A 24,966-nucleotide genomic window follows, 5' to 3' on the forward strand; every position below is an offset into this window, starting at 1 on the left:
CCTAGCATCAAATGGGTATGCTACATCTTATAAGAAACAAATCAGCTCTGCTACCACACGCATGAAATAGAAACTATATAACACAACAGTGGTCCCTAAAAGAGGATGAGCAGAGAGCAATGAATACAGACTAAATCAGTGCTGTATTAGTCAAACTTGTCCAGCCCGACAGAGGTTCAATGTTTAATTAGTCAATAATCTTTAGGTAAAATGCGGACCAGGATACTGAAATTGGGAACAAGCCTGCGTCCTACTACAGAAACATAGAGACATACAGTATGGGAAACATTAAGGGGGGGGGGGGGGGGGGGGCTCAGGCAATGCTCACGGTTTGTTTCCAAGACCAATCATCAATAGACAAACAAATCGCAAGGGACATCTATACATAGGAAATACTAACATCACGGTGTATGTATGAGAAGTTTGAGGTGTCGACGACGTTTCTATCCTAGAGAACAATGCAAGGATCATCTTCAGGACATTAAATAAGCATGCCTGTTAATACGTGCTTGGAGGAATAAGCTTGGAGTAAGGAATCCGTGATGGAAGTATGCCCAGCACGCGAAAGGTGACCCGCAAAGGTAATTGACAGTCCGTGTTTGTTTTAGACAATTGTGGGAAGAGATATCAGAATTCATTACCTGGGTCTGTTTTTTTTTTAGTTTAGGCGCTCACAGGTATTTTTAGAAAATGAACATTGAAAAAATATATATACAGTTAACGTTGTATTTACGTCGTTTAATGAAGAAAGAATGGATAGGTGCTAACGCAATTGTGTTTACCTCCTTCAGCTTCCTCAACCCCGAGTGCAAAACCACCGCAAACAACGAAACCAGCTGCCACTACCGGCTCCAGTACTTTGGCTTCAACAACTGTGCCAAGTAAGTCTTCTTGTGAGGTGAAGGTATTTAATGGATCTGCTATAACATACCAGAGACTTAAGGATTGTTTGTCCGTCATTTCACAAAATTTCATGTTAGCATGACCAAAATGTACATAGGAAGACAATGCAAAAACGTAGGGTTTTGCAACGCTGAAACCTATATTAGTCTTGCCCAGGGTTCTCCAAAGTCGGCCCTGGAGGGCCCGATCCATGCCAGATTTTGATTATATTCCCATTTAGAACATGTAGTTATCTTAAAAATCTGGCATGGATCCGGCCGACCGGACCGACTTTGGAGAACCCTGGACTAGCCCATATTTTTGGTTGCTGGCTTTGATGTCCACATTAGGCCCCTGTAAGGGACGTATGTGATACGTGATACTGAATACTAGGAACCTGAAAAATTGTCTGTTAGCTTCCATCCCTTCCATTAACAGTTGTAATAACTGCCGGAGGAACAGTGTTAAGCGGTCATTTTTGTGCTTAAGACTGTTTCCATTTATCTGCATTGGCGCAATTGAAAATACGTCTGTTATTTTATTCTGTTGGTTTTCTGGGTCTATTTGCAAGGATTGTAGGATGTATGCAAATAAACACACATTTTAGTAGCCAAGAAGTATGACATATTAACTAATCTTAACGTATTCAATGCATGTTCAGCATTATACATGCACAACTTTGAGAAAGTCAAAACAACAGTACCAATGTACATTAGATGTATTTGTTTTGATGTAGGCTTTCCTTTTCAGAAAATTACATGAGAAATTAAAAACTCAGTTTGCGCATGAGTACCATTTGTTTTTCCTTGATAAATAGCACTCATCTGCCTATATTTGTCAGTCTGAATTGGATTCTACAAGACCAATACGGAGCAGTTTGTTTTTAGGTCTGGTAGAGACTGCTTTTTCTGTCAAATCTTTAATAATCAATCCTAATGCACAGAGAGAAAGGATCGTCCCTGCTCAGCCAATGTTTGTTGCAACCATCTTTCCTATTTTGGATAAGTCCACAATAAAACGTTCGGGAGATTTAACTGTCAGTCTTTTCGTTTGAAGCCTTTCCAACCCGTGGCAGTTCTGTCAATGCTATAGATGTACTAGTCTGCATAGGAAGGGTGGACACCACTGGGCAGGAGCATCCGTGTAAAACCACAGCCCTTCTAGTGCCTAATACAGGGGGGCTAAGGAAGAGGTGTAATGGCCGTGCACCACATGTAGCTGCCTGGTGTGTGCCTGTCACTAGCCGCGCCCTGTTGTGGACAGGGGCAGGCACTCACCAAGTAGTTGTTGGTGCTGTCTACCGGAGTGTTATTCATGTTCCTCAAAAGCTTTAGTCCAGGCACCTCCTCGATCTTGTTCTTCAGCTGCACATGCTACATATGTTCTCAATAACTCTGGGGGATGGGGTTCCTCCTCCTCAACCCCACCACTGGCCTGGTCAAGCTTTGTACTGTGTGGTACATTGATTCGGTGGCTGCCCAGGGGACACTTATCGCAAGGCGGCATCATCAAAGACTAACTGAGGTACATGGTCCAGGTTTGACATTCCTGGGCCATTAGTAAGACCATGTCATTGTTGCTTGCAGTGGAGTATGATTATGATGTGAATATGCGGGAGCCTTACCGATCTCACAGGAGAGCTGGCTCTTTCACTACAGTTGAACATTTAACACCTATTTCCAGTTTTATATGTTTCACGTAGGCCTTCTGCAGAATATTGTCTTCTGAGCAGTGATATGAGTTTCTAAGGGCAAGTCAAGGTGGGATAGATTATTATATATTTTCTTGTCCGTATGCATAAACAAACATACATCATGTACCGCTCTTGTACGCGTTCATTCATTTTTAGGTCTCGCCCTGGAATTCGCATCCGAAGGATGCGTCCAGGGTCAGAGACTTATAGCTATCGGACACGGGGGAATGGAGGACAAGAAACTGTCACAAGCTTTAAAGGCAGATTTGGGTGCACGAACGCGCACGTTCCGTCCTGCGCCGCGCCGTGCACTTCCCTCCCATACTCCCAGCAAGTCAGCCTAACGCGCATGCATGCACACGCACACGCACTTACACAGACACGCAGGCACCCAGACAGGCAACCCCCCCCCCACGTCACACACACACACAGACTCCAAGACACATACACACACACACGCACGCTCACACATACACAGCCCGCCGCCGTGCGCGCACACACATGCCCCTTCGCCCTCGCAGTCCAGCAACAAGGCGAAGCCCCACTCACCGGCTTCCTTGGTGCAGCGGCTCTCACCGGCAGCAGGACTCTTCCTCCCTTCTTCGGCACCGGGGCGCAGGGTAGGCTCCTGCCTGCTCCGGTGCTCCAAACAATCGCGGCTCCTCCGTGGGAGGCGGGGTAGGTTCCCGCCCTCCTACTTCCTGTTTCCGGTTGTCTCGCCCGGCCTGCCTGACTTCCTGGTCGCAGGCCGGCGGCGGACTGCAGCACGCCCACATCCTGTACAGTCTGAAAGCGTAGGGGAATGATTTTGTGCCAGCCTGATCAAGTTTGATTTTGTCCAGCCAGAACATTTACTTGTTGTAATAGGAGCCGCTTTGTTCACGTAAATGTCCAGTTTTTTATACAGTCGAGGGCAGCCCTTATCTTCCACGGTTGATATAGAAAGAAGCGAGGAACATGGAGACGACGAGCCCAGGGTCACCACGGGCAGCCACCTTTCAGGGGATGCTAGGGTTAAAACTCTGACTTGCGGCTAAAGAAGGAGGGCGGGTCTTTTAGCTACCTCGTCTCAAACTCTGAAACACACTTACTATTCATTCATTTAAAATGAGACCGAATTTTCTCCGCTTTGAGAAACATCTGAAAACGTGTCTTTTCACCCAAACAGAGTAATACTTTCCACATGCCCTGACTGTGTGCTGTTAGCGCCGGGAAGCCCGTATATGGGTAGCTGTGCCCTCTATAAATATTTTTAGTTCTACTGATTAGATCTGAAGCGCCCGCGTCTCCATACTCGATTGCCCGATAAGGAGAAAGCTTGCATTTTGTGCCAGCCAATCAGCTGTTTCTTTTCACCTGTGGTTGTTACCTGTGCTAGCTTTAAAAGTAAACAAGGACGTTGTGCCGCAAGGGGAGAGGCACCCGTTTGGGCATTCCACCTACAGTTTCCGACCTTGTGTGAGTCACACACACCCGGCGCACGGTGACTTGCTGATTTGAAAAGAAACTTCCGCGCATACTGGTTAGCTTTATGCAGCCCAGGGACGGCGTGCGACCGAGGCGGACCGCCCCTTGCAGCACCTCCTGCGAGCCCCCAGCAACCAGCGCTGCAAGGCCAGGGCATGACATGGAAATCCAGAGGATGAAGCCCCCCCTCGCTGTCCCTTGCCAGCCCACAGGGGACAGCGCAGACCACAGACACTATTTGTGGAAAAGGGCGCTTTATGGACGCCCCTCCCCCCTACTCGTATCGCCCAGTCATATACGGTCGCCTGCACCGTAGCAAAGGCCCAAAACTGCCCGGGGCACAGACCCCCGTTGGCTGTCCCACAGACCCCCATTGTTGCTAAGAAGCTGGGGTACTCCTCTATTAAAATAATTGTACCCCTGCTGGTCCTTGCCCTTTCGAATGGCGGAGCTGCACGTCATAGAAGAATTTGTCTCTCTTCCTGCCTGTTGTCGGCCCTCCCACTCTCACCCGCTCCTCTTAAGCCCCGGTTACAAAGGCTGACGGAAGGTGACCGCCGCTTAAAGTAAACAATTTTGAGGATAAATAGCAGGTGTTGAACGTTCTTTTGTGCACACTAGGAGCCACGCCTATTATCTGCTGCTAATGCAGCCTGAAGCGTCGAGAACACCACATCACTTTGCCCCATTTGTGAGGGTGGGACGCAGAGCGGGAATTTCCCCGCCAGGGACAAGAATCTCCCAGGCACTTGTGTTCTGGTGATTGGTAGACGGTGGGCTTTCCTTCTGGTCTCTTTTGCATTGGGACGGCCCCCCCCCCCCCCAAAGAAGCGCATTTCTCGCTCTGAAGTACCATTACTGATTCTACGAGCTTTACTGCTACTACACGTTCTCTAACCCCCTGAACTATAAGGCTACAAATACATCAACTTCCCCATATAAAGACAATCTCTTTTTCAGCAGTTTTTTTCCAGTGAATCTACTTTATTACACACGTGTTATCTTTGTGAATCTACTCCATCATCATGCAATCGTGGGTTGTTCTCGTGAATCTACTCCTTCGTGCAAAATGCGTGCATGTTCAGCAGAGGTGCCACATTCTCCAAAGTTCTTGTGGGAAGCTGTTAACTGCCTAGCCCTCCTCAGCTGCCATCCCTTGAAAACCTTCCATGTAAAGTAAGAGCAAGTGCAAAACCTTCCTATAAACAACACTTTCGTTAAAAAAAATCCACACTTAAAAACAAAATAACAACATTTTAAATACAGAACATATGAAGGAAACATTTAAGGGTAATACTTTAAAGCAACTTGAGAATGTTCAGGCACTTTGCCAAGTGTCTCTTTGGTGCTTGAACTATTTACTGGCTGCCTGGAAAAAACCCAGCAATACAAAGCTTCGTGGGCACCCAGCACAAACTTATTTTGCGCCAGGAGCTTCTTGCTGACCAATTTAGTGACACGCTCTAAATGATCCTGCAGGCTTCCCGAAGTTAAAGTTCATTCTTAAAACAAACAGTGTAAATTATTAAACTAGCTGTTTATTTACAAACACTCAGAATCTGCATATCACTGGAGGGAGATAGGTGTCTTTAACAACATTCTGCACTGACAGATTATATTAGTTTACGTGCTCTGCAAGGATTGTAGCTGCAGACTATTATGTCTGTGCCTACTTTGTATTTTTTATTCTGATATCCCTTGCTTGACCCCAGGAACGTCCACTGTATCCTACCTTAGCAGCTCATACCTTTTTAGGTCTCGCCCTGGAATTCGCATCTGAAGGATGCGTCCAGGTTGGAGACTTATAGTTATCTGACTCGGGGGAATGAGGACAAGAAACTGTTACGAGCTTTTTGAAGGCAGATTTGGGTGCGCGAACACGCACGTTCCGTCCACATGCGCGCGCATATATACAAACAGCAGACAGACAGTCGCTCACACACACCCCCTCTACCCCCCACAGTCACACACATAGACTCCATGACACATACACGCACGCACGCTCACACACATACACAGCCCCCCACCGCCGCACGCGCACACACACATGCCCCCCCCGCCCTCGCAGCTCAGGCGCGCATATACACAAACAGACAGACTCTCGCTCACACACACACACCCTCTCCCCCCCACAGTCACACACACAGACTCCAAGACACATACACACACGCACGCACGCTCACACACATACACAGCCCCCCACCGCCGCATGCGCCCCCGCCCTCGCAGATCATCAACAAGGCGAAGCCACACTCACCGGCTTCCTTGGAGCGGCGGCTCCTCTCATCGGCAGCTGCAGGGCCCGGCAGCAGGACTCTAGCTCCCTCCTTCGGCACCGGGGCGCAGGGTAGGCTCCTGCCTGCTCCGGGGCTCCAAACAGCCGCGGCTCTTCCGTGGGAGGTGGGGTAGGCTCCCACCCTCCTACTTCCTGTTTCCGGTTGTCCCGCCCGGCCTGCCTGACTTCCTGGTCGCAGGCCGGCGGCGCGAGCTCTGGACGGACTGCAGCACGCGCTCTCGCGAACATTTCCCTGCCCTCGCAGTTGTTGTAAGGTAAGAGAAAACTGCAATCCGAGTGCTCGGCCGTTCTTTTTAAGGCCTGCTAAACGAAGTGTCACGCCTTTTAAGCTGTGAGGGTTTTCATTGTGACCTATGGAGCCACATTGTCCCTATACTTCGACTGATGTGTATCTAGAGCATTCATCCCTCATGAAGGTGTAAAAACTCAAAAAATGGCCAACATGCCTTAGTCGTCCAAGTCGTGTTTTTGTGCAGCTTACATTAGAAAGTGCTATTGTACTGTAACATTTGTGTAGCACTTACTAGCCTTCCGTGGAGTGCTAAAGCCCTTACTGGCACGGATGGTAAGCTACACCATGTGGGAATATGGCTGGGAGGTTGCGTTCCTTGTTTTGAGCGTTTGTGGGAAGTAGTTGTAGGTTGTGCAGGATGAGTACCAAAGTGCAGTTATCGAGTTATTAAGGATCGTGTGCTTAACATTGTGATGGAATGGAATGTGAGAGATAAAAGCACGCCTGTAGATGTGTGGTATGTACGCCGGCAGTTCTGGTTAGCTCTGCATTTCTCCATATGATATATATGTTAGGCAGAGGTCTAAAGAAGGGAAACCAGTTGCATTTTATGATAAATAAGATAATAGATTTACAGAGGAGTACATATTGCATTACAAATGCTATAGGTATCACATTTGCGAAAGCTATAACTATTGGCATTGTAAATGACAAAGCTATTAATTTCGCTATTTTCAAAAACAACACATAAATAAAAACTTTGCCATTTACTTTGCCATTTACAATACCAATAGCTCAAACTTTCCTAATGCGAGACCTATTGCATTGCAAATGCTTGTTAAATATGGCTAGGGACTGCTTTTGTGTCCACAAAATCTTATCAATACTCATAAAGACAGGATCAATGGATTAACCGCCTCAGCCGTTGCATCTCATTTTTGACCAACCTGTATTGCAGACATTGGGAATTGTAACTGTTCGTCATTATATATGGATTTTTGTTTTCAGTTTGCACTATAAGTCTCCAAATGTTGGGCATGGGTTAAGGATATGGCAATGTGATGCATTCAGAGCAGCAGCAGCACGCTGGGCCTTATTTCCCTCATGCCGCTCACCTCTAAGCAGATGGTACAGTGCCAAGGCCCAGCCAGTAGCCTCCGAGTAATGCCAGGATTTTCCACCCTCTCCCAGCTCAGCATTCTCCTCCAGCAGAGTAGTCATTGGGCATTAAAATACAAGCTGCCCTATATCACAGATACACCTGGCTCCTTCCCATGCTCATGAAGACACTCCACAGATGAACATGACAAACCTGGAACGAGGACATCGTTCCATGCGCTGTGTTATACCTAGCTCTCTCTGCATTCGTGCTTAAACACTACCATTTCTGCTCATGCAGTGAATATGTGTGCGTTCGCAAAGACACTTTCTTGTTCAGTGAGAGACTTTGACTTATTTTGCAGAGGCGCTACCTATCTGGGCATGCTCTGCTAGATAATCATGGTTTGGTCATGTTCATTGGCTTGGATAGAGCTTCTGTGCAATCATTTGCTGAGGCAGGATACGAATTGACAGCTGTGATGTGTGTGGGTGAAGTTACAGCAGGAGACTTTCCTTTGGGGGGTTTACTCGCAGGCTGAGGAAACCTATATTCAGCACTTTAACTGCTCTTATTGTGCCCAAAGTGACGAATTTTGACCACCCTCTGCAAATCAACTTCGTTAGGCAAAACACCAATGCAAAACATTCATGAAACATTCTCTTGCAGCCTACAAAGCTGCCGTGCCATAGCTGTACACTGCATTTGTTACTGTGGGCATTGTTTCTGATGGATGCTTACACTTGCAGATTCCTCACCTGCTGATTAATCCAAGGCGTCAGACTTGATGGAACTTCAAAGCTCTTATTTTGTGCCTACGAGGCAAACAGATGCCTGAGCAACATCAATCGGATACAATGCAGTGCAAAAAGCTAATTGGAAGCTCATTAGTACTTACACTGTATAGCCCTCTATCAAACATGGAGGAGGGTGGGATCAATGAGGAAACTGCAGGTAGATAGAGTATCCACTGAAAGATTGTTACCAGCGGTAAGTAACTTTTTCTTCTGATGGGTACTTCTACCTGCAGATTCCTCACCTGTTGAATAGATGACCAAGTAATACCCCTCTAGGAGGTGGGTAATGAATGGTCAGATGAGAAACTCTTGCAGCACAGATCTGGTAAAGTGCCCATCCTTGCCCTCCTCCAAAGTTGTAGTGCTTTGCAAATATGTGTGGCACCTTACTAATCTCTACAATGAAAACATCTCTTGCAAAAGACAATGACGTGGCCCTGATGGAATAGGCCCTAATTACCACAGGTGATTCCTTTTAGGAAGCTAGGTGATTTCTTTTAGGAAGCATATTTTGATAGAGATTGATCCAACAGGATGGCATCCCCTTCTGAACTGCTTTACCCTTCCTTCTGCTGGAATAGCCAACAAAGAGCTGATTGTGCATTCTTAAGTGCTTGGTGCGATCAATATAGAAGCTAACCCCATGTCTATGATCCAGGGAATCCAGCTACACCTCCATCATGGGGTGCGGTGGGTGCTAGAATGAGACAGATGTCCATTACTGACACCCACTCGATTGTTCCGTGTTGCCTGGGGTCAACCATGACTTGAAATCCTGAGAGTCCTGCTTCAGTATGGATCCTAAACCAATGAAGGATAGGGAAGCAAAGCTTTTCAGGACATGGGCCTACAATAATAAGAGACATAAGTGACGCTCCCATAGCCGTTATAGGTCACTATCGTCTCACTCCTTGAGCAGACGGAAGAGAAACAAAAAACACAAGACACATAGGGCTTCTTCCAAAGGTAAGTCACCCAGGCATCCTCCGACTTCCACTGGATAGTCCTTCTTGGAGCCAGAGTTGGTTATTCTTTTGACCCCTGAACTGGCTCCGTCGGCTGATTTACTCCTCGCACTGCCACCTGGAGCTGCAGCCGAACTGGCCCAGCTGGTGCTACCTCCGATGCCCCTGCCAACTTATCCTGTCTTCCCAGACCCAGCAGCATTTCCTAACACCATGTTTGGTATTTTCTCGAGGGTGGTAGCTCCTTATGGAGTTCTTTCGGCCCCATAGAGCTGTACAGCATACCTATGTCCATGCCTTTTATGTCAACTTGATGCCTTGCAGCTTCAGCCCCTCAGCCGCCAGTGTCTGCCCAAGTCCCTCTATTCATGCCAGTCCAGAGGTAAGCAGCGCCACCCCCACTGCTGATATCACAATTTGCACTGCCCCCTAGGAGACCACCAAAGTCATCTCCTCACCCACCCTTCTAGAGCCCCACTAACACCACTGCCAGCTCCCATAGGTTCAGAGCCAGTACGCCTCAATTAAGAAAATATAGTCTTTACTCTCCTATGGCCATGGCATGAATTAACTTTTCGGGTCTGATTTGGACCCCGTAAACTTTTTTGGATCAGAGGGATTGTAACACGGTTCTGTTGACCATGCAGTTGATTTTGCTAGCCTCACTTAGGGCAGTGGGCTTGATACCGCCCCTGAAATTGAGGCCCCCTTGGGGCCTTCCCCCATCCTGAGGTCCCATATTAAACTATGTAGTGAGGAAGACTGCGGAGGGTCTGGCGTTGCCCTGCCCTCATTCAAAAACAAGAAAATGTCTTCACTGAGGTACTTACCGGGCCCTCTTCCTTCTTCTGAACTTATCCGGCAGTAAACAGATTGATGGGAAGACAGTATCACTTTGCTCCTGATGGCCCCCTTCTTGTCCACCCATCTCTCTCCAGAGAGTCTGGTAATTAGGTATCCTGCTCCTCAGGTGAGGTCTTGGGTACTTTACTATTCACTCCATCAGGCAAGGAATCTAAATGTATGGCGGCTTGGGGCAAGAAACATTTTTCATCTGTCAGCATCTCTTTGAAATCTGTATATATTTTAGCCAGATGCACTAATGCCGTGTGGGACATGGCCCAGTTAGTTGTCCCGCATGAAACGTACAACCTTAAAACTCTCTTAGAGATCATTCGGGTTGGACAGGATGCCTACGGATACCTCATCAAGTCTGGCATCGATACTGCTCACTCAGTGGCGAACACTAAAGGGTCTGCTGTAAATCTCTGTTGCACACTTGGCTTTATATGACTGTTTATTCTACGGCCACCCTCATAGACATTATGTTTTATGGTACTCATGAGACAGCCCTGGGAAGATTCAAGGCCAGTAAGGATACGGCAAGGTGTCCAAGCCTGCAACTGCGGCCTCAGAGGGATTACAGGCAGTTTCAGGGCATTTCCATAGGTTTTAGCTTTGGCCAGCGGCAGTGCATTCAGTCTTAGCTGCAGCATCCCCAGAATCTCTTCGTCAGGCAATACAGGGGCAGATGGACAGTCCAGGGCTGAGGATCTCAACATACTGCCAGCTCCTCCTCCTCCCCCCCCCCCCCCCCCCCCCCCCCCCCAGCAGCACTAGAAAAGCTGATCTAGTTTGCCCATACCAGAGCACCAGGAGTCTCCTTTTTGTGGTCCTGGAAGGCCATCACTACGGACTAATGGGCATTACTGATAGTAGAAATGGGGTATGCCCTACATTTCCTACAGGCTGCCCCTCCTGCTCCTAGCCCCCGCCCCTCCCCAAACTACTTCCCTGTCCGAGGGTTAACCCTCCACTCTACAGCAGGAGGTGGCAACCATGCTTTTCAAAGGAGCAGCTGAGTAAGTGATGAAGCAGAATATTTGGCAGGGATGCTGTTGGTGACACTTCTGTGTTTCTAAGAAGGATTGGTGTCTGTATCCATTCCTCGACCTCGGGAACCTGAATTTTTTCTTCAGGAAGGTGCTGCTGGCATTGGAAATGGGAGTCTGGATGGTGTTAGTCTATCAGAAGGACAAGCTTTATGTTCCGATCCTGAGGTCGCATCGAAAGTGTGGCTTCCTGGTGGTGTCAGAGCACAGTGGGGAAGGAATGGGTTTAGGCTATGTGTCCGCTACAATGTGTACTGAGGGGAGAGATGATACCCAATGCTGGAAAGTGAGAGTACTGGGTTTGACCAATGTCTAAATGACCAGGAGAAACTGTAGATGCCTTGTTTCACTCCCAGGAGAAGGAAGTAGGTCCTAAAAAGGTTCTCCTTTTGTGCTTTACTCAAAGGGAGACAGGTTTGATATCTGCCAGACGTGACAGCACCAGTGCAGTGGCAATGACTGGACCCTTCCCATATTGAGTCCTAATCAGCTCAACTTACTGCAGTAGGTGAGCAGATTTATGTGCCCAGATGCAAAGAATGCCACAGGTCTGTTGTTTGCACAGAGGTGCTAGGTGTCCTAAATGCATCTGACATAGAAATATAGTAGTTCTTACTGCAGTTTGGGTTTTTCAGAGGGAACGTGGTATCAAGGTTGGGAATAGTGGTGAGTGGTCAAAGGTGTAGAGTTCCTAGATTAAGGTTTCCAGAGCCGCAGTTACCTAGTGAGATTTTTCTATAGGGCAGAACCCATTCCCGGTTGTAGCTAAGCGGAATGGAAAAATATCCCTTTCTGTATCTCAGTTTTGTCCCTTTGCCATGGTTGGGAGGCTTGTGTAAGGATTTTGGAAGTATCTGAGAACAGCCTCCAAGTTTTACTTTTCGACCAGTGGTTTTTGGACCTTTATTTTGGCGTGCTACCCCTAATGGAGCCTCACCCACTGTAATGCTCTGTTAAAAAGGTTTTGAACTGCAACCTCCAGGGCCCACTTTTTAAAATAAGGTGGTAAATGACTGAGCAGGTTGCATGTGAGATGTGTCTCACGTGCACACATGAAGGTTGATTGAGGAAGACTGTTTGACATCAGCCTGGCATTCACGCACAGGTAGCTTTAAGGTAAATTTGACCCTGAGTAAATTGTCATCATTCAGTTGGGATCTGAAAGGAACTGTGCCAAGGACCACTCCACTTGACCCATAAATGTAGGATAGTATGAAACTGTAATTTCGGATTAGCATCCGTCATTTCCTAGGCCCGGAAAGCAGAGCTAAAGTTATTTTGACCATAACTAGATTCCCTAATGTAATTAAGTCAGAGCTTTTTCTCCTAGCCAACCATCAATGAAACTTGCCTTTAGACTTCTTGACTGAGTGAGTAATTGTACTATTCTTTGCCACGTGGCTGTTCGAAGGCCCCAAAGAACTATAGGTGCATTCCTTGATGATTAAGAACTAGAGCCTATTTTTAGCTAGGGAGGGTGGAGTTGGTATTGCCACAGCTAGAGGTCAGTCACTACTGCTTAATTAAGGCAGGGGTATACTAATTCCAGCAGTGGGGAAGGGACGATTTCTGTCCCTGCCGTCGAGTGGTTGGCTCCTTTGAAATAGTTGTAGAGAAGAGGCCCAGGCCTTGGTGGGCAGAGACCACTTCAGAGAATGATATGCACTGTTTTGGGGAAGGAATACCATTTTGAATTATTCCTAGAATGGCGCACCAGGATGGGAAAAGTAGAAGGCTTGTTCCTTGAGTGTTAGAAGTCAAGAGATAATGTGGCACCACTAGATGCCTTGTATACAAAAGTTGCTGAGCCGTTCCTCAGGGGGAGGGTGTACGTGTCACTCTATTGTCTGGATATTGTTGGCCTCAATGTAATGTAATGTAAAAATTATTTATAAAGCGCTCGGACACCACTGGTTTCATGGCGCTATAGAACGGATAGACAAGGGTGGAAAGCAAGGTGCAGGTGTTTTAATCATCATACGCTTGCCAGAACAAGTGAGTTTTTAACAGTTTCCTGAAAGATGTATAACAGGAGGTGGACCTAAGGGCAGATGGAAGGGAATTCCATAGCCTGGGTGCCAAAAAAGAAAACCCAAGGCCACCATGTTTCTTCCGCTTAAAAGAGGGAACGGATAGAAGGTTATGGTGCAGGGAGCGGAGATTGCGAGAAGGGACATAACGGTGAATCCTAGATGTTAGAAAGGCGGGGCCATGGCCAGTTAGTGATTTAAAAATAGTGCAGCCAAGTTTAAAAATACTGCGCTTTGCCACCGGAAGCCAATGAAGCTTTTTCAGCAAGGGGGAGACGTGTTGATGTTTAGGTTGACCAAAAACAAGTCTCACCGCTTGATTCTGCACCAGTTGTAATTGGCGAAGCTGGTAGGCTGGGATGCCAACGTAAAGGACGTTGGCATAGTCAAGGCGGGGATGACCAATGCCATGATGACTAATATAAGGGCCTCAGTGGTCAAAAACCTACAGATTTTTCGAATTCTCCGAAGATGGAAAAAACACGATGAGGTTACTGCATTGATCTGAGGTGTTAGAGAGAGGTCCTTGCTGATGATTACCGCTAGGCTCTTTACGGAGTCAGCAGGGGAAGGGGCGGAGCCCCAAGAGGGTGGCCAAAAATTGGGGTTCCAAGGATTAAGAGAGCCTCCAGTTAAAAACCAGCTCCGTTTTGTCGGGGTTAAGTTTCAATTGGCTTTGACACATCCATTCGCCAATAAAAGTCATAGTAGACTGAAAATTGGCGATGGATGTGGAAGAAGAGTTAAAATTAAAGACCATTTGAATATCATCAGCGTAATTGAGGATAGTGGCTGAGTTATTACGTAGTGATTGAATCAGTGGTTGCATGTACAAATTAAATAAGAGTGGCGATAGCGCAGACCCTTGTGGGACCCCACAGGTTAGTGTCTGAGGAGTGGCTGAAAAGGTGGATAGATGGACAGCCTGGGAGCGATGAGATAAGAAGGATCTGACCCACTCCAGGGCCACGCCCCAGATGTCGGCGCTGCCGACACAGCCGATCAGAAGATCATGATCGACCGTGTCGAAAGCAGCCAACAGATCCAGAAGCACAAGGGCCTGGGGGGTGTTGTTATCAGCTCCCCTCCTGAGCTCGTCCATCACAGCCACAATGACAGCCTCGGTAGAGTGTTCTGGCCGGACGCCCGCCTGCTGGGGATCCAGGAATTGGGAAGACTCAATAAAAGAACTGAGACAATTGGTCACATGGGCCTCTAAGATTTTACTGAGGAAAGGGAGCAGGGAGATGGGGCGGAAATTACTCAGTACTAAGGGGTCAGCATTGGGCTTTTTAAGGATGGGTACCACTGCGGCACATTTGAAAGAGTCAGGAACAAAACCTGTGGTCAAATAACTATTAAGTAGTGAGAGTGGAGGATCAGGGTAGGCTCGAAAGGCTTCTTTTAGAATCTGAGGGGGGCAGCAGTCATTCGGGGAACCAGAGCTTACTCTATTCAGGAGAGCCAGGAATTCTGACTTAGAGATCGGGGGAATATGATCTAACACCAGTGGATTTCTACAGATGATAGCTGAGACCAGAGGTGGAATGGAAGGCGGAATATTATTTTTAATGACAGCAATTTTTTCTATGAAAAAAATCGTTTCATGAGTCACACAGAGCCTGTGAAGGGGCCGGTTTGGCCAGTACCCGATCAGGTTGAGTAAGCTCATTAATGATAGAAAATACATCTTTGGATTTGGACGAGGAATTAATAATTTTTTGAGAAAAATATGTAATTTTAGTTTGTAAAATAGAACTTTTATAATGTTTTAATAGAGTGGTATAAATAGTTTTATGAGGCCTACAGTTTGGGCATTCATTTTGTTGGATGTAATGCCCTCACACACCCTTTCAGGTGTCATGCTTCATCATCTAGGCTGCTCCTCGTTGGGGCGGCGGTGCAATACCCAACGGGCTCACCTCAAAGAGGGGCACTTTACCGGAGATCTTTTATCCAACAGCCGTTTAGTGAAGTGCGGGTATGGGGCCAGAGAAGTGTAGACGTGAAAGTGAATTTAAAATAAAGCTGGGAGTACCAGTGTCAATTTTATTCTGGGGGTCTCCTGCTCTAGGTAAAATATTTGAAAACTAGCCAGTACTCGATGGAATTCAATGTTTCCTACTTGAGTCTCAGTTACTATGTGATTGTGATGGTCGACATGTTTCTCGCGTTACTGTACAATGACTCTCGATTCTTCAGGACCTTAGGAAATAGTTATCATGTTGGTAACTGTTAGATCTGGGGGTCTCTAATTGGCAAAGGTAAGTACCTTAGACCAAGTATGGACCCTTGCTTCTAGTCAGGGTTAAGGAATACACACAGTAGATAACCCCTGCTCCCCCTCTAGGTAGCTTGGCGCGAGCAGGCAATGTGTATAATAGATGCACTTAACACAAACAATGATCTCCCATCCACCACAAACTGAGACCACACAGGTAAGTATATTTATAAAAATATATCTTTATCTATTTGCAGCAGTAAAAATCAACAATATACGATAATTACTTCTTTAGGAAGATGTTGCACTTTATCTTAATGGTTGCACGTAATGTAGGAAGTTTCTTGTATATAAACAAAAATAGTCTCTAGTCTCTAAAATCAGTAATAATGATAATGCTCCTGATTTAGTTGAACAAATGCCCTTAATATGCTCTGTGAAAATAATATCAGCGCGTGATCTCCCGCAAGGGTCAGTCCCTCGACCTGATTAGCCCCAGGCACTCTCAGCGCGCCTCACCGTTGATCTTCGCGCCAGCAGTGCAGACTTTCTCTCTGCCCCCGCCGGTCCCAGCAGCCCTCCGCCCGCTCTCAGGTCCTCGGGGAGCGGCGGGGAGCTTACTCAGCGCTCCAGCGCAGGGACACAGGCCAGGGGGCAGAGATCACACACACGGGATCCTTCGGCGAGGTCGGGTCGGTTTTCCCGGCTTCGGCCCTTCTCTCGCGGCTCGCGGCTGCTTCCTGAAGGTCCCGGTCCCGCCAGCCAATCCTGTCGCGGCTCCACAGACTAGCCTCCTGATGACGTCACGCAGCTTCCAGGAGTCAGCCACTCGCAGCGCGGCTCCTGGAACAGGCCCCTATGACGCGGGGCACTTGCAGGACGACTCGGCCAATCGGAGCGCGGCTCTCGGGGCAGGCCTACTGCAAAGGGCCAATCAGAGCGCGGCTCTCCTCTGGGCTCGGCCAATCAGGTCGCGGCCGCTTCGTGTTTGTTTCTTCAGCTCCAGGAACCACTCGGATCAGTTTCAGGCCCCAGGGCCGCGGCGGTGAATTCCGGGCAGATGAATTTAATGCGCACAAGGACAGAAGGGCGATCTGAGTATCGCGAATCCCCCACAAGGATTCCTTCGTCCTGGAAATGCTTTTGGGCGCACTACCACCGCTTCCCACGTGCCGATGAGCACGTCGATATCCCGGCACAGCAGTGGATGGGCAGGCAATACACAGCGCGGCGCTCTCAAGCTAGACAGAGGGCAGTCAGCGCTCCACACGGGCAGATGATCGGCAGTCTAAGCAAACAGCTCACGATCTCTGCAGCACACAGCAGGGCTTTGTAGTCTTCGGTAACCTTTCTGTTCCTGAGTTACCAAACAGGAGGCCAGCTCTTCTCAGGCCCTTGGAGATTCAGTTTAGGAGACACAGCACACAACAAAGTCTCTTGGGGATCAAGTAAGCAGGGTCACAGCACACAGCAAAGTCCCTCTTCTCCTCAGCTTCAGTTGGTCAGCAGAACAGGTCGGGCCCTTAGAGCACACAGCAATGCAATCTTCCTTCAGTTCTTCAGCAGTCCTTCTTCCAGCAGAGTTTCCTCTTGATTGTAGAATCTGATTTTCTGTTGTCAGGAGTCCTTCTCTTATACCCCAAAAAGTCTTTGAAGTTCTTTGAAGTCTTTGTGCAAGTGGGCCCTGAGCCCGGTCTAAACCAGTTCTGGGTGTTGCTTGGGCACCCGGGTTTTCCTGGCTTCCTTCTTTCTTTCAGTATCAGGGACAGAGGTGACAGTCGCCCAGCGGGAGGGTGAGCCAGCATTGTGGTCAGGCAGGCACATCCCTAGTCACCCCCATGTGCTATCTCCTCCCACTTCCTTGGCAGTAGATGCAGCCTTTCATCCACAGGCTGACTCAGACAACCTCCTGGGGGCTCTGCAGCCCCTGTCACCCTCAAACCAGACAATTAATCCACAAACAGTCTCAGGCACACATAAAGGTTAGACAAGAGAACAGCCACTTTCAAAAGTACTATTCTCAAACACAGAATTTAAAAACAACCTTTCCTAAAAGATGTGTTATTAAATTCTGAGTTCAGGGATATCAATCACTTATGTCCCATCTTGTTCCTATGGGAAGATAGGCTGGTATCCATTGGGACTAGCCTCCCCCATGTTAATCTATGGAACACGATAACCTTGCAGCAGTGAGCACACAAAATGGCTGCTGCTCACTACCAGAGCATGTTACCTGCACTAGTACATGCTCTACCTTACCCATACACTGCACCTTGCCCAGGGGGGTACCTTGAGCGTTCCATAGGGGTGACCGATGTGCACAGACAGGGAAGGGTTAGGCCCAGCCAGTGGGGACACTGGCCAGGCGGACATGGCAGTCCACTGACTGCACACAGGCACTGCGCTGGCAGGCCTGAGACACCATTTTAGGGCTACTTATGTGGGTGGCGCAATCTGCGCTGCAGGCCCACTAGTAGCATCTGTCATCACCAGCCCTGGCACACACAGTGCACTTTACTAGGGACTTCATGGTGATACAAATATGCCAATCAGGTATACCCAATCAATATGACAATTTACATAGGGAGCACTTACACTCTGGCACTGATCAGCAGTGGCAGAGTGTCCAAAGCATCTAAACCAGCAAAAACGAAATCCAGCACAGCATCAAAAATACAGGAGGCAGAGGCAAAAAGATGGGGGAAAACCACGCCATGGGTGTCAGGTCTAACAGTAACTGTCTACACTAGAGGATCTCAATGAGTATCCAATAAGCTAATCTAATTATCACAAAAAGAAAACGTACTTTTATGTGTTAATGTACCTGTGTTGCACTGGATCTACCTATTGTGTTGAGTTCCCAGGCATCATCAGTACCCGGCGGTTTGCACAACAGGTTGAGACTTCCATAAAGTATGGAGTTTATCAGCCGTGTGTCCTTCCTATTGACCTACCCATGCCGCCGGGTCCGGGATGCCTTGACAGTTATAGAAATCTCAACTCACTTTCCTAAGCCCCTCTGCAGACTGGAAGAGCTTAGGAGCCTGGAAAAGGCAGTGGACAATAGAGACACTATGACCCCTGTCAGGTGCCTTGAAGGGGTGGGTGCAGCCACTCATGACTTGAACACCCGGAGCTATGGACTTTCCCGAGGACTTGTGGCGCCAACTCCTTTACTCTCTCTTAGGAAGGTGGAGAGTGTATCCTGAATTAAAGGCCCCCCATGGACTTCAGTTGGACTAGTGCTGCTGTTGTGACTTGAGTGGGCACTGAACTCTTGCTGTTACACACAGTCACCCTGCATGAGCCTTACTCTCTGTGAAGTACAGACAAGAGATGGGGTCCATCACGTAGTACCCATTGGGTGGTACTGAGGAAGAGCGCAATGTCAATATATCTCTGGAGCATTGCAAGATGGTAAGCCCAGAACCTTTATACATCAAACTAGCAACATTATAAATATTTTTTTATGCAGATTTATATAGCGTGAACTCGACCCGAAGGTAATGGAACGCTTTACATGAGCACTGGTTACGTTACACAAGGACACATTCAGGCACAGGGAGATTAGGTGATTTGCCCAGAATCACAAGATGTGGACGCAACCCCGAGGCCCGAACCTTGGTTTCCAGCACCAAAGTTGGCAATCTAGCCATAAGACCACATCCGCTCCATTAAACGATGATGACCCAGTGGTGCCAGAAAATGTAACTGGCTGAAGGAAATCCTCACCAAGCTCTTGTGCCAAGAGGTCCCTGGCCTCCAAGACTAGTTGTTCATGATAGGCTCCAGGAGAGCAGAACTCTTCCAACCTCCATTAAAAGCCGTTTAGAACGGTCTGAAATGGTCATGTTTGTATTCAGCATTTGTGCGCAGGTCTGTTTAACCCGCTGCCTTCAATAAGAGCTCACTACAATCAGTTGCTTCAGAGATTGGTGTCTTTGACCTCTGTGTGCACGGGGTGCAAAGAAAAATTGGATTGCGTTTAACAATTTTCAGAATTTCTCCTTGGCTTTGAGAGGCTGGTCGCTGGAATAAAAATTGTTGACCTCATAAGAGAAGCTCCAGGCCTCACCAGCACGACCCTGCGTGGATAGGTCCCGCCAAGACACTGAGAGCTGTAACTCCCCTACATATTTGCACCCAAGCAATTACCACAACACAGAGAAGCAACCATCCTGTGTGCCAGAACCACAGGAAAGGAAGGCACTCAAGTACGCTGGCAGGAGAAAAGAAAGAATCCCATTCCCTCAACTTAAGAATATTAGACCACATAGCTGTGCAGGAGCTGCCAAGTGATCTTGCCCACACGTGCCCCAGACAAAATGTAGTGAGTGGTACACAAGAAAAAAGTTGAAAGTCTGCCCAGGCATCAGTATAGAAATAAATACAGAGCACCGCCACATGGGAAGCAATAGCGCACAGAAACGAAAGTAAGTCTTGCTAAAGTGTTGGCCCTCTCTTTAGGGAAAATCATATGTTAATGTTAAAAGTATTTTCTTTAAGTATAGCCAAAGATAAGCGTGTCTCTTAATCAGAAACTTTGTGCCTGATTTAGAATTTGGCAAAAGGGTAACTCCGTCGCAGGCAGTCTGATATCCCATCCACCATTTTACAAGTTTGTTGTATACTATGCAGCAGTGGCCCTTGCAGGTAAGAGTGGTGGGGGTGTATTTCGACAGACGATGACGGGGGAAAATACACTTTTTATTTAATTCCTGTCCCCACCCCCCTCCCCCAGGCTCCACTGCTCTTACCTGAGCGGCTCTATGGCACTTGTAGTAAGGCAGACGGGATATCTGCTACGGTTGTGACAGAGTAACCTGCCCACTAAACTCTTAATCTGTTTTCATTTGACGCGAGAGATGCGTGAGGCATCTTACTACATCTCTTCTATCAATTGCTTTGATAGGGTGAGCTATCTTATTGTGTGTGCCTAGGCATTCCCGAGTGGATATGGTCCCCACCCCACGGGAAAAGTTTTAAGTGAAAGATGCACGGGTTTGGGGATGCCTGCACTAGTTACTTATCATGTTGGCACCATGCCTTGGTTGAGGACAGGTCAGTAACGAACAAGCAATAAAATATGTTAATCAATACAATCTGAGAACCAGATTGTTGATAGAAATTCCTTTATTCGTGTTCCTTTAGGTTTAGAGAGCCACAGTCAACCTGTTCAGCCCCCTCCTGGCCTGGGGCTTTTTCAAGGCTGTAAGACATTGAATTCCTACTCATGGATAAATAAGCAATAAAGAGAATTCCCAGGGAATCTTTACAATCGTGTTGATCAAACTGTTGTGTTGTCTTAATCATCCTGCTAACAGCTTTATGCACATCACATTGTGATTCACTGCAACCATGGTTAAACCAAAAGATCTGGCAAATAATTATTAATCTATGATGAGAGAAATCACTCGATGCGGACAGTGTAAGGTTGGTAGATGTGGAAGTGAAAGTCGCCCCTAATAGTGTATTAAAAGAAGTAAGGTATAGCACGATAAATGAGAGCGGGTGTCAAGGATTATAGGTTGCCCTTGTTTGGCCATAAAAATATATCTCTTCCTTGGGTAGTAGTTTGCTATTTATATAGAAGTTAGTCAGGCCTAGTGTTTAAGTAATCCTAAGAGGCTGAGGGTGGGGAGGGAAGGGGAGGGGAGGGGGAATACATTGTCATGACTAGTCATAAGGAAGATGCTTTTCTATCAGCTGAGTGGCATGTTGTTCAGTATTTGTGAGATACGTGTGTTATGATATATAGCCCACCACATATATTTGGTCTCCTCAAATATTGCTCAGCTTTTATGGAGAATGTCATGTTCGTATCCAAGCCTATATGCTTATTTTCTAATTGTGACGTGTCTTGACGAAGAAGGTAGACCTTTAATTTGTTCTGGACACGTCACAAATTCTGTAGAGCTCTCTTTTGAACTGTGAAGAGACAAACGTTACTGTAATCACCTTTTTAAGGTACTGCAATTTGTCACTGTTAGGCCCAATAGTAGCACATTTAACTGGATCAGACAAGCTTTATGAGATTAGTGGCCCCCGTGATAAATCTTTGTGGTAGGTGATTTGCATCCTGATTATTCTGCAATGACCCTATTAGGAGGAGTTCCAATTTGTCACTACACATGTACTCGGTAGCGAAGTAAGAGGTCTGCTTGGGGGCCCAGCGACTTCTGACTGACTTGGAACCAATTGATTTCTTTTTCACATATAGGAAATGATATAAACGTGTAGTCTCAAAATACTCCCAAGTGTGAACTATTAATATTTTCAATACTAAACTATCGTAAACAGCCTTAAAAAAGCTTACAGTGAATCATGTGTCTGTTGATAGTGAAATGCAACAATATGCAAAACAATGGTTCTGTTGTGGCAACAAATCAAGTAGACGCCTTGTAAGTGATTTGAAGCGATTTTTATTTTCAAGAAGAAGAAATCGGTCTGGCCTTAGGCCTTGCACAACAAGTTAACTGATTCCTGTGTTGAAAGTAAACACTCAAACATGGACCACGTAACTCTGGAGTGCTAAGAGTGAACGGTCATATAACCATGATGCTAGTCCTGGTTAATGATAAATGTAACTAATCTCCTTCCTCACACAAACAAAGCAAAATGCACACAACACACACTGATTAACTGATATGTTACAAACTGACACAGTACAACATCAAGACTACAAATGACCCTGTAGGAAATATTCAATGAGGTCTGTAGAAGTTTAAGCAGGATTTATTGCAGCACGAAAAACAGGTACAGGGAGTGCAGAGTCCACAGTTCAACTGCACAAATCAATACTGTACATAGCCTCAGTAACTCCACTGGAATGTAGAACATCTTCAAGTAAAAACATGTCTCATGCCATGGCTCACGCAGGAGCTCATGCAGGTGCATGCGACAGATATAAACCTTAAAGAGAAACACACATATAATGAAAGAGAATGTAACACATCTCCCTTTTTAATAAAAGAAATGAACAAGATGAAAGATAGATGGATAAATAACCTAAACAATTAACATAGAACAAAATTGGAAAATAAATTTAACATCTGTTGGTTACATATCATTAGTGAACCTTGCAGGAACCTTAATAACTCTTTTAGCATCCCTGTCTCTATGCGCAATGGAGTCATAGGAGTCATTTGGGACATTTCGTACATGTCTTACTTCTACTTCTCTGTCCACATCATGAGGTTGATGACACTTTGCTAATCTACAAAAATTCCATATTCTACCATCTTGTGTCATGGCACTATTATCAAACACTTTTTTTAATTGAATAGGTTCACTGTACTTATCCAAACCTTTTCTGATCAACCCAGGTTTTAGAACTCTAACCCAATCTCCTATATTGAAAATTTGTGACCTGACATTCCATTTATTGTCATACCATCTCTTGGCTTTGAGTTGCTTATCTTCAACACGTTTGGCCACATCATCCACACACACTCTATCACCTGTAAAGTGAAATGACTTCATTTTTAACCACCATGGTAAAACTTTAGACGCAGGATTCCTTCCTTTAAACAACTTGAAAGGACTTACTTGGGTAGTTGAATGTGGCGTAATACGATAATTCCATAACCGTTCTCTCAGAGCACTTACCCAACTTCCACCGTACTTAACTGAGTCCACAGTGAAGTTTTTCAGCACTCAATTGAATCTCTCCACCTGACCATTCTCGTGAGGTTCATACACAGAAGTAAGCCTGTGAACAATATTGCATTCTTTAAGAAAATTTTTCATCTCTAACGAGGTCAACTGTACTCCATTATCAGTTACCAGACACAATGGGCAACCTTCTCTTGAAAATATGTCCTTGAAAAAATTTATAACAGCCTCAGTGGTAGCTTTAGAAACAAACTTGATTTCAGGCCACTTGGAGTGGTAATCGATAATAACCAAAGCATAGCGTGAAGCCTCAGGCAACATGTGGAAGGGACCTGAAATGTCAAACGCTATCTTCTCCCAAGGTTGAGATGGCCATTTCACAACTTTCAAAGGTGGAGTGTAAACCTTAAGCATTCTCTCACTCGAACAACACTCTGTACATTCTCTAACAGTTTTATCGATGAACCTATCAACGCCTGGCCACCAAAAATAGTCTCTAATCAATCTCTTCATTGAAGAAATACCAGGATGAGTCCTATGAGCAATGTTTAAGATAGCTTCATACATGCCCTCAGGAGGGATACATTTCCCAGACTTAAAGATAAAACCACTGTCTAACTCCAATTCTTCTTGGATGTTGTAAAACGGTAACATTTCAGGACTTATCTTATCCTTCCTGGGCCAACCTTTTTCAATTAATTCTCTCACCATTTTCCAACAGTCATCTTTCTGTGCACATTCTTCCCAAAATGATTCAGAAATCTCTTGAAATTTTTCACTAACAACATCTCTAATAGTCAAAACAAAGTCCAAATCACACACTGCACTGACCTCATCTTGTTTACACGGTAACCTTGATAAACAATCCGCGGTGACATTTTTTTTTCCTGGCACATACATTGTGACAAAATTGTACTCTTGCAATTTAGATGTTAACCTTGCAATTCTAGCTATAGAACTCCATCCTCCCCCAACTGACAAAATATTTACCAGAGGTTTATGGTCAGTTCTAAGCGTAAACTGGGAACCCCACACATACAACCTAAAATGCTCTATTGCCCAAACACAAGCAAGAAGCTCTCTTTCGATAACAGCATATTTCCGTTCACATTCACTGAGAGTCCTTGAGGCAAAAGCAACATTCCATTCATCATCGCCTTCTCTTTGAGAAAGAACGCTTCCTAAACCGTAGAGACTAGCATCAACTGTTAATATACACTCTTTGTTCATACGAAATGGCTTAAGTGTGGGAGAATTTACTATGTCATGTTTGATCTCCTCAAAAGCACGTTGTTGCACATCTAACCACTCATACTTCTCCCCCTGCCTGAGTAATTTCCTTAACGGCTCCATCTTAGTGGCAAAATTGGTAACAAATTTACTATAATATTCACATAGGCCAGCAAAAGATAGTAATTGATCTTTGTTTTCAGGAGCTGGGGCCTTAATGATAGCTTCAACATTCGACTTCTTGGGAACTACACCTTCACCAGACAGAGTATGTCCTAGATATTCCACTGATTCTATAAAAACATTACACTTGTGTGCTTTTAGGGTTAATCCACTTTGTTCCAACCTAGTACATACAATGTGTAAGTGTTGCTCATGCTCAACAATGTTTTTTGAAAACACTAAAATGTCATCCTGAAAACATTTTACAAAACTATCAACATCCCTGAAAATTTGAAACATAACTCTCTGAAAAACAGAGGCAGCGGAAGCAAGTCCGAATGGCATACGTTTATATTGAAATAAGCCTTGTGGAGTTATGAACGCTG

General features: G+C 46.1%; 1 protein-coding gene across 1 annotated transcript in view; it reads left to right on the top strand.

The window, feature by feature from the left end:
- The window catches only part of TMEM123 (transmembrane protein 123), a 280,075-nt gene that overhangs the window by 221,137 nt on the left and 33,972 nt on the right, over positions 1 to 24,966 (top strand). Inside the window, exon 4 of the mRNA XM_086935275.1 lies at positions 792 to 881. Within this exon, the coding sequence (XP_086791401.1) occupies positions 792 to 881 (90 nt within the window). The remainder of the gene's footprint in view (positions 1 to 791; positions 882 to 24,966) is intronic.

This window comes from Lissotriton vulgaris, chromosome 8, assembly GCF_964263255.1.
Source record: "Lissotriton vulgaris chromosome 8, aLisVul1.2, whole genome shotgun sequence".
In the NCBI taxonomy this organism is placed as follows: domain Eukaryota; kingdom Metazoa; phylum Chordata; class Amphibia; order Caudata; family Salamandridae; genus Lissotriton; species Lissotriton vulgaris.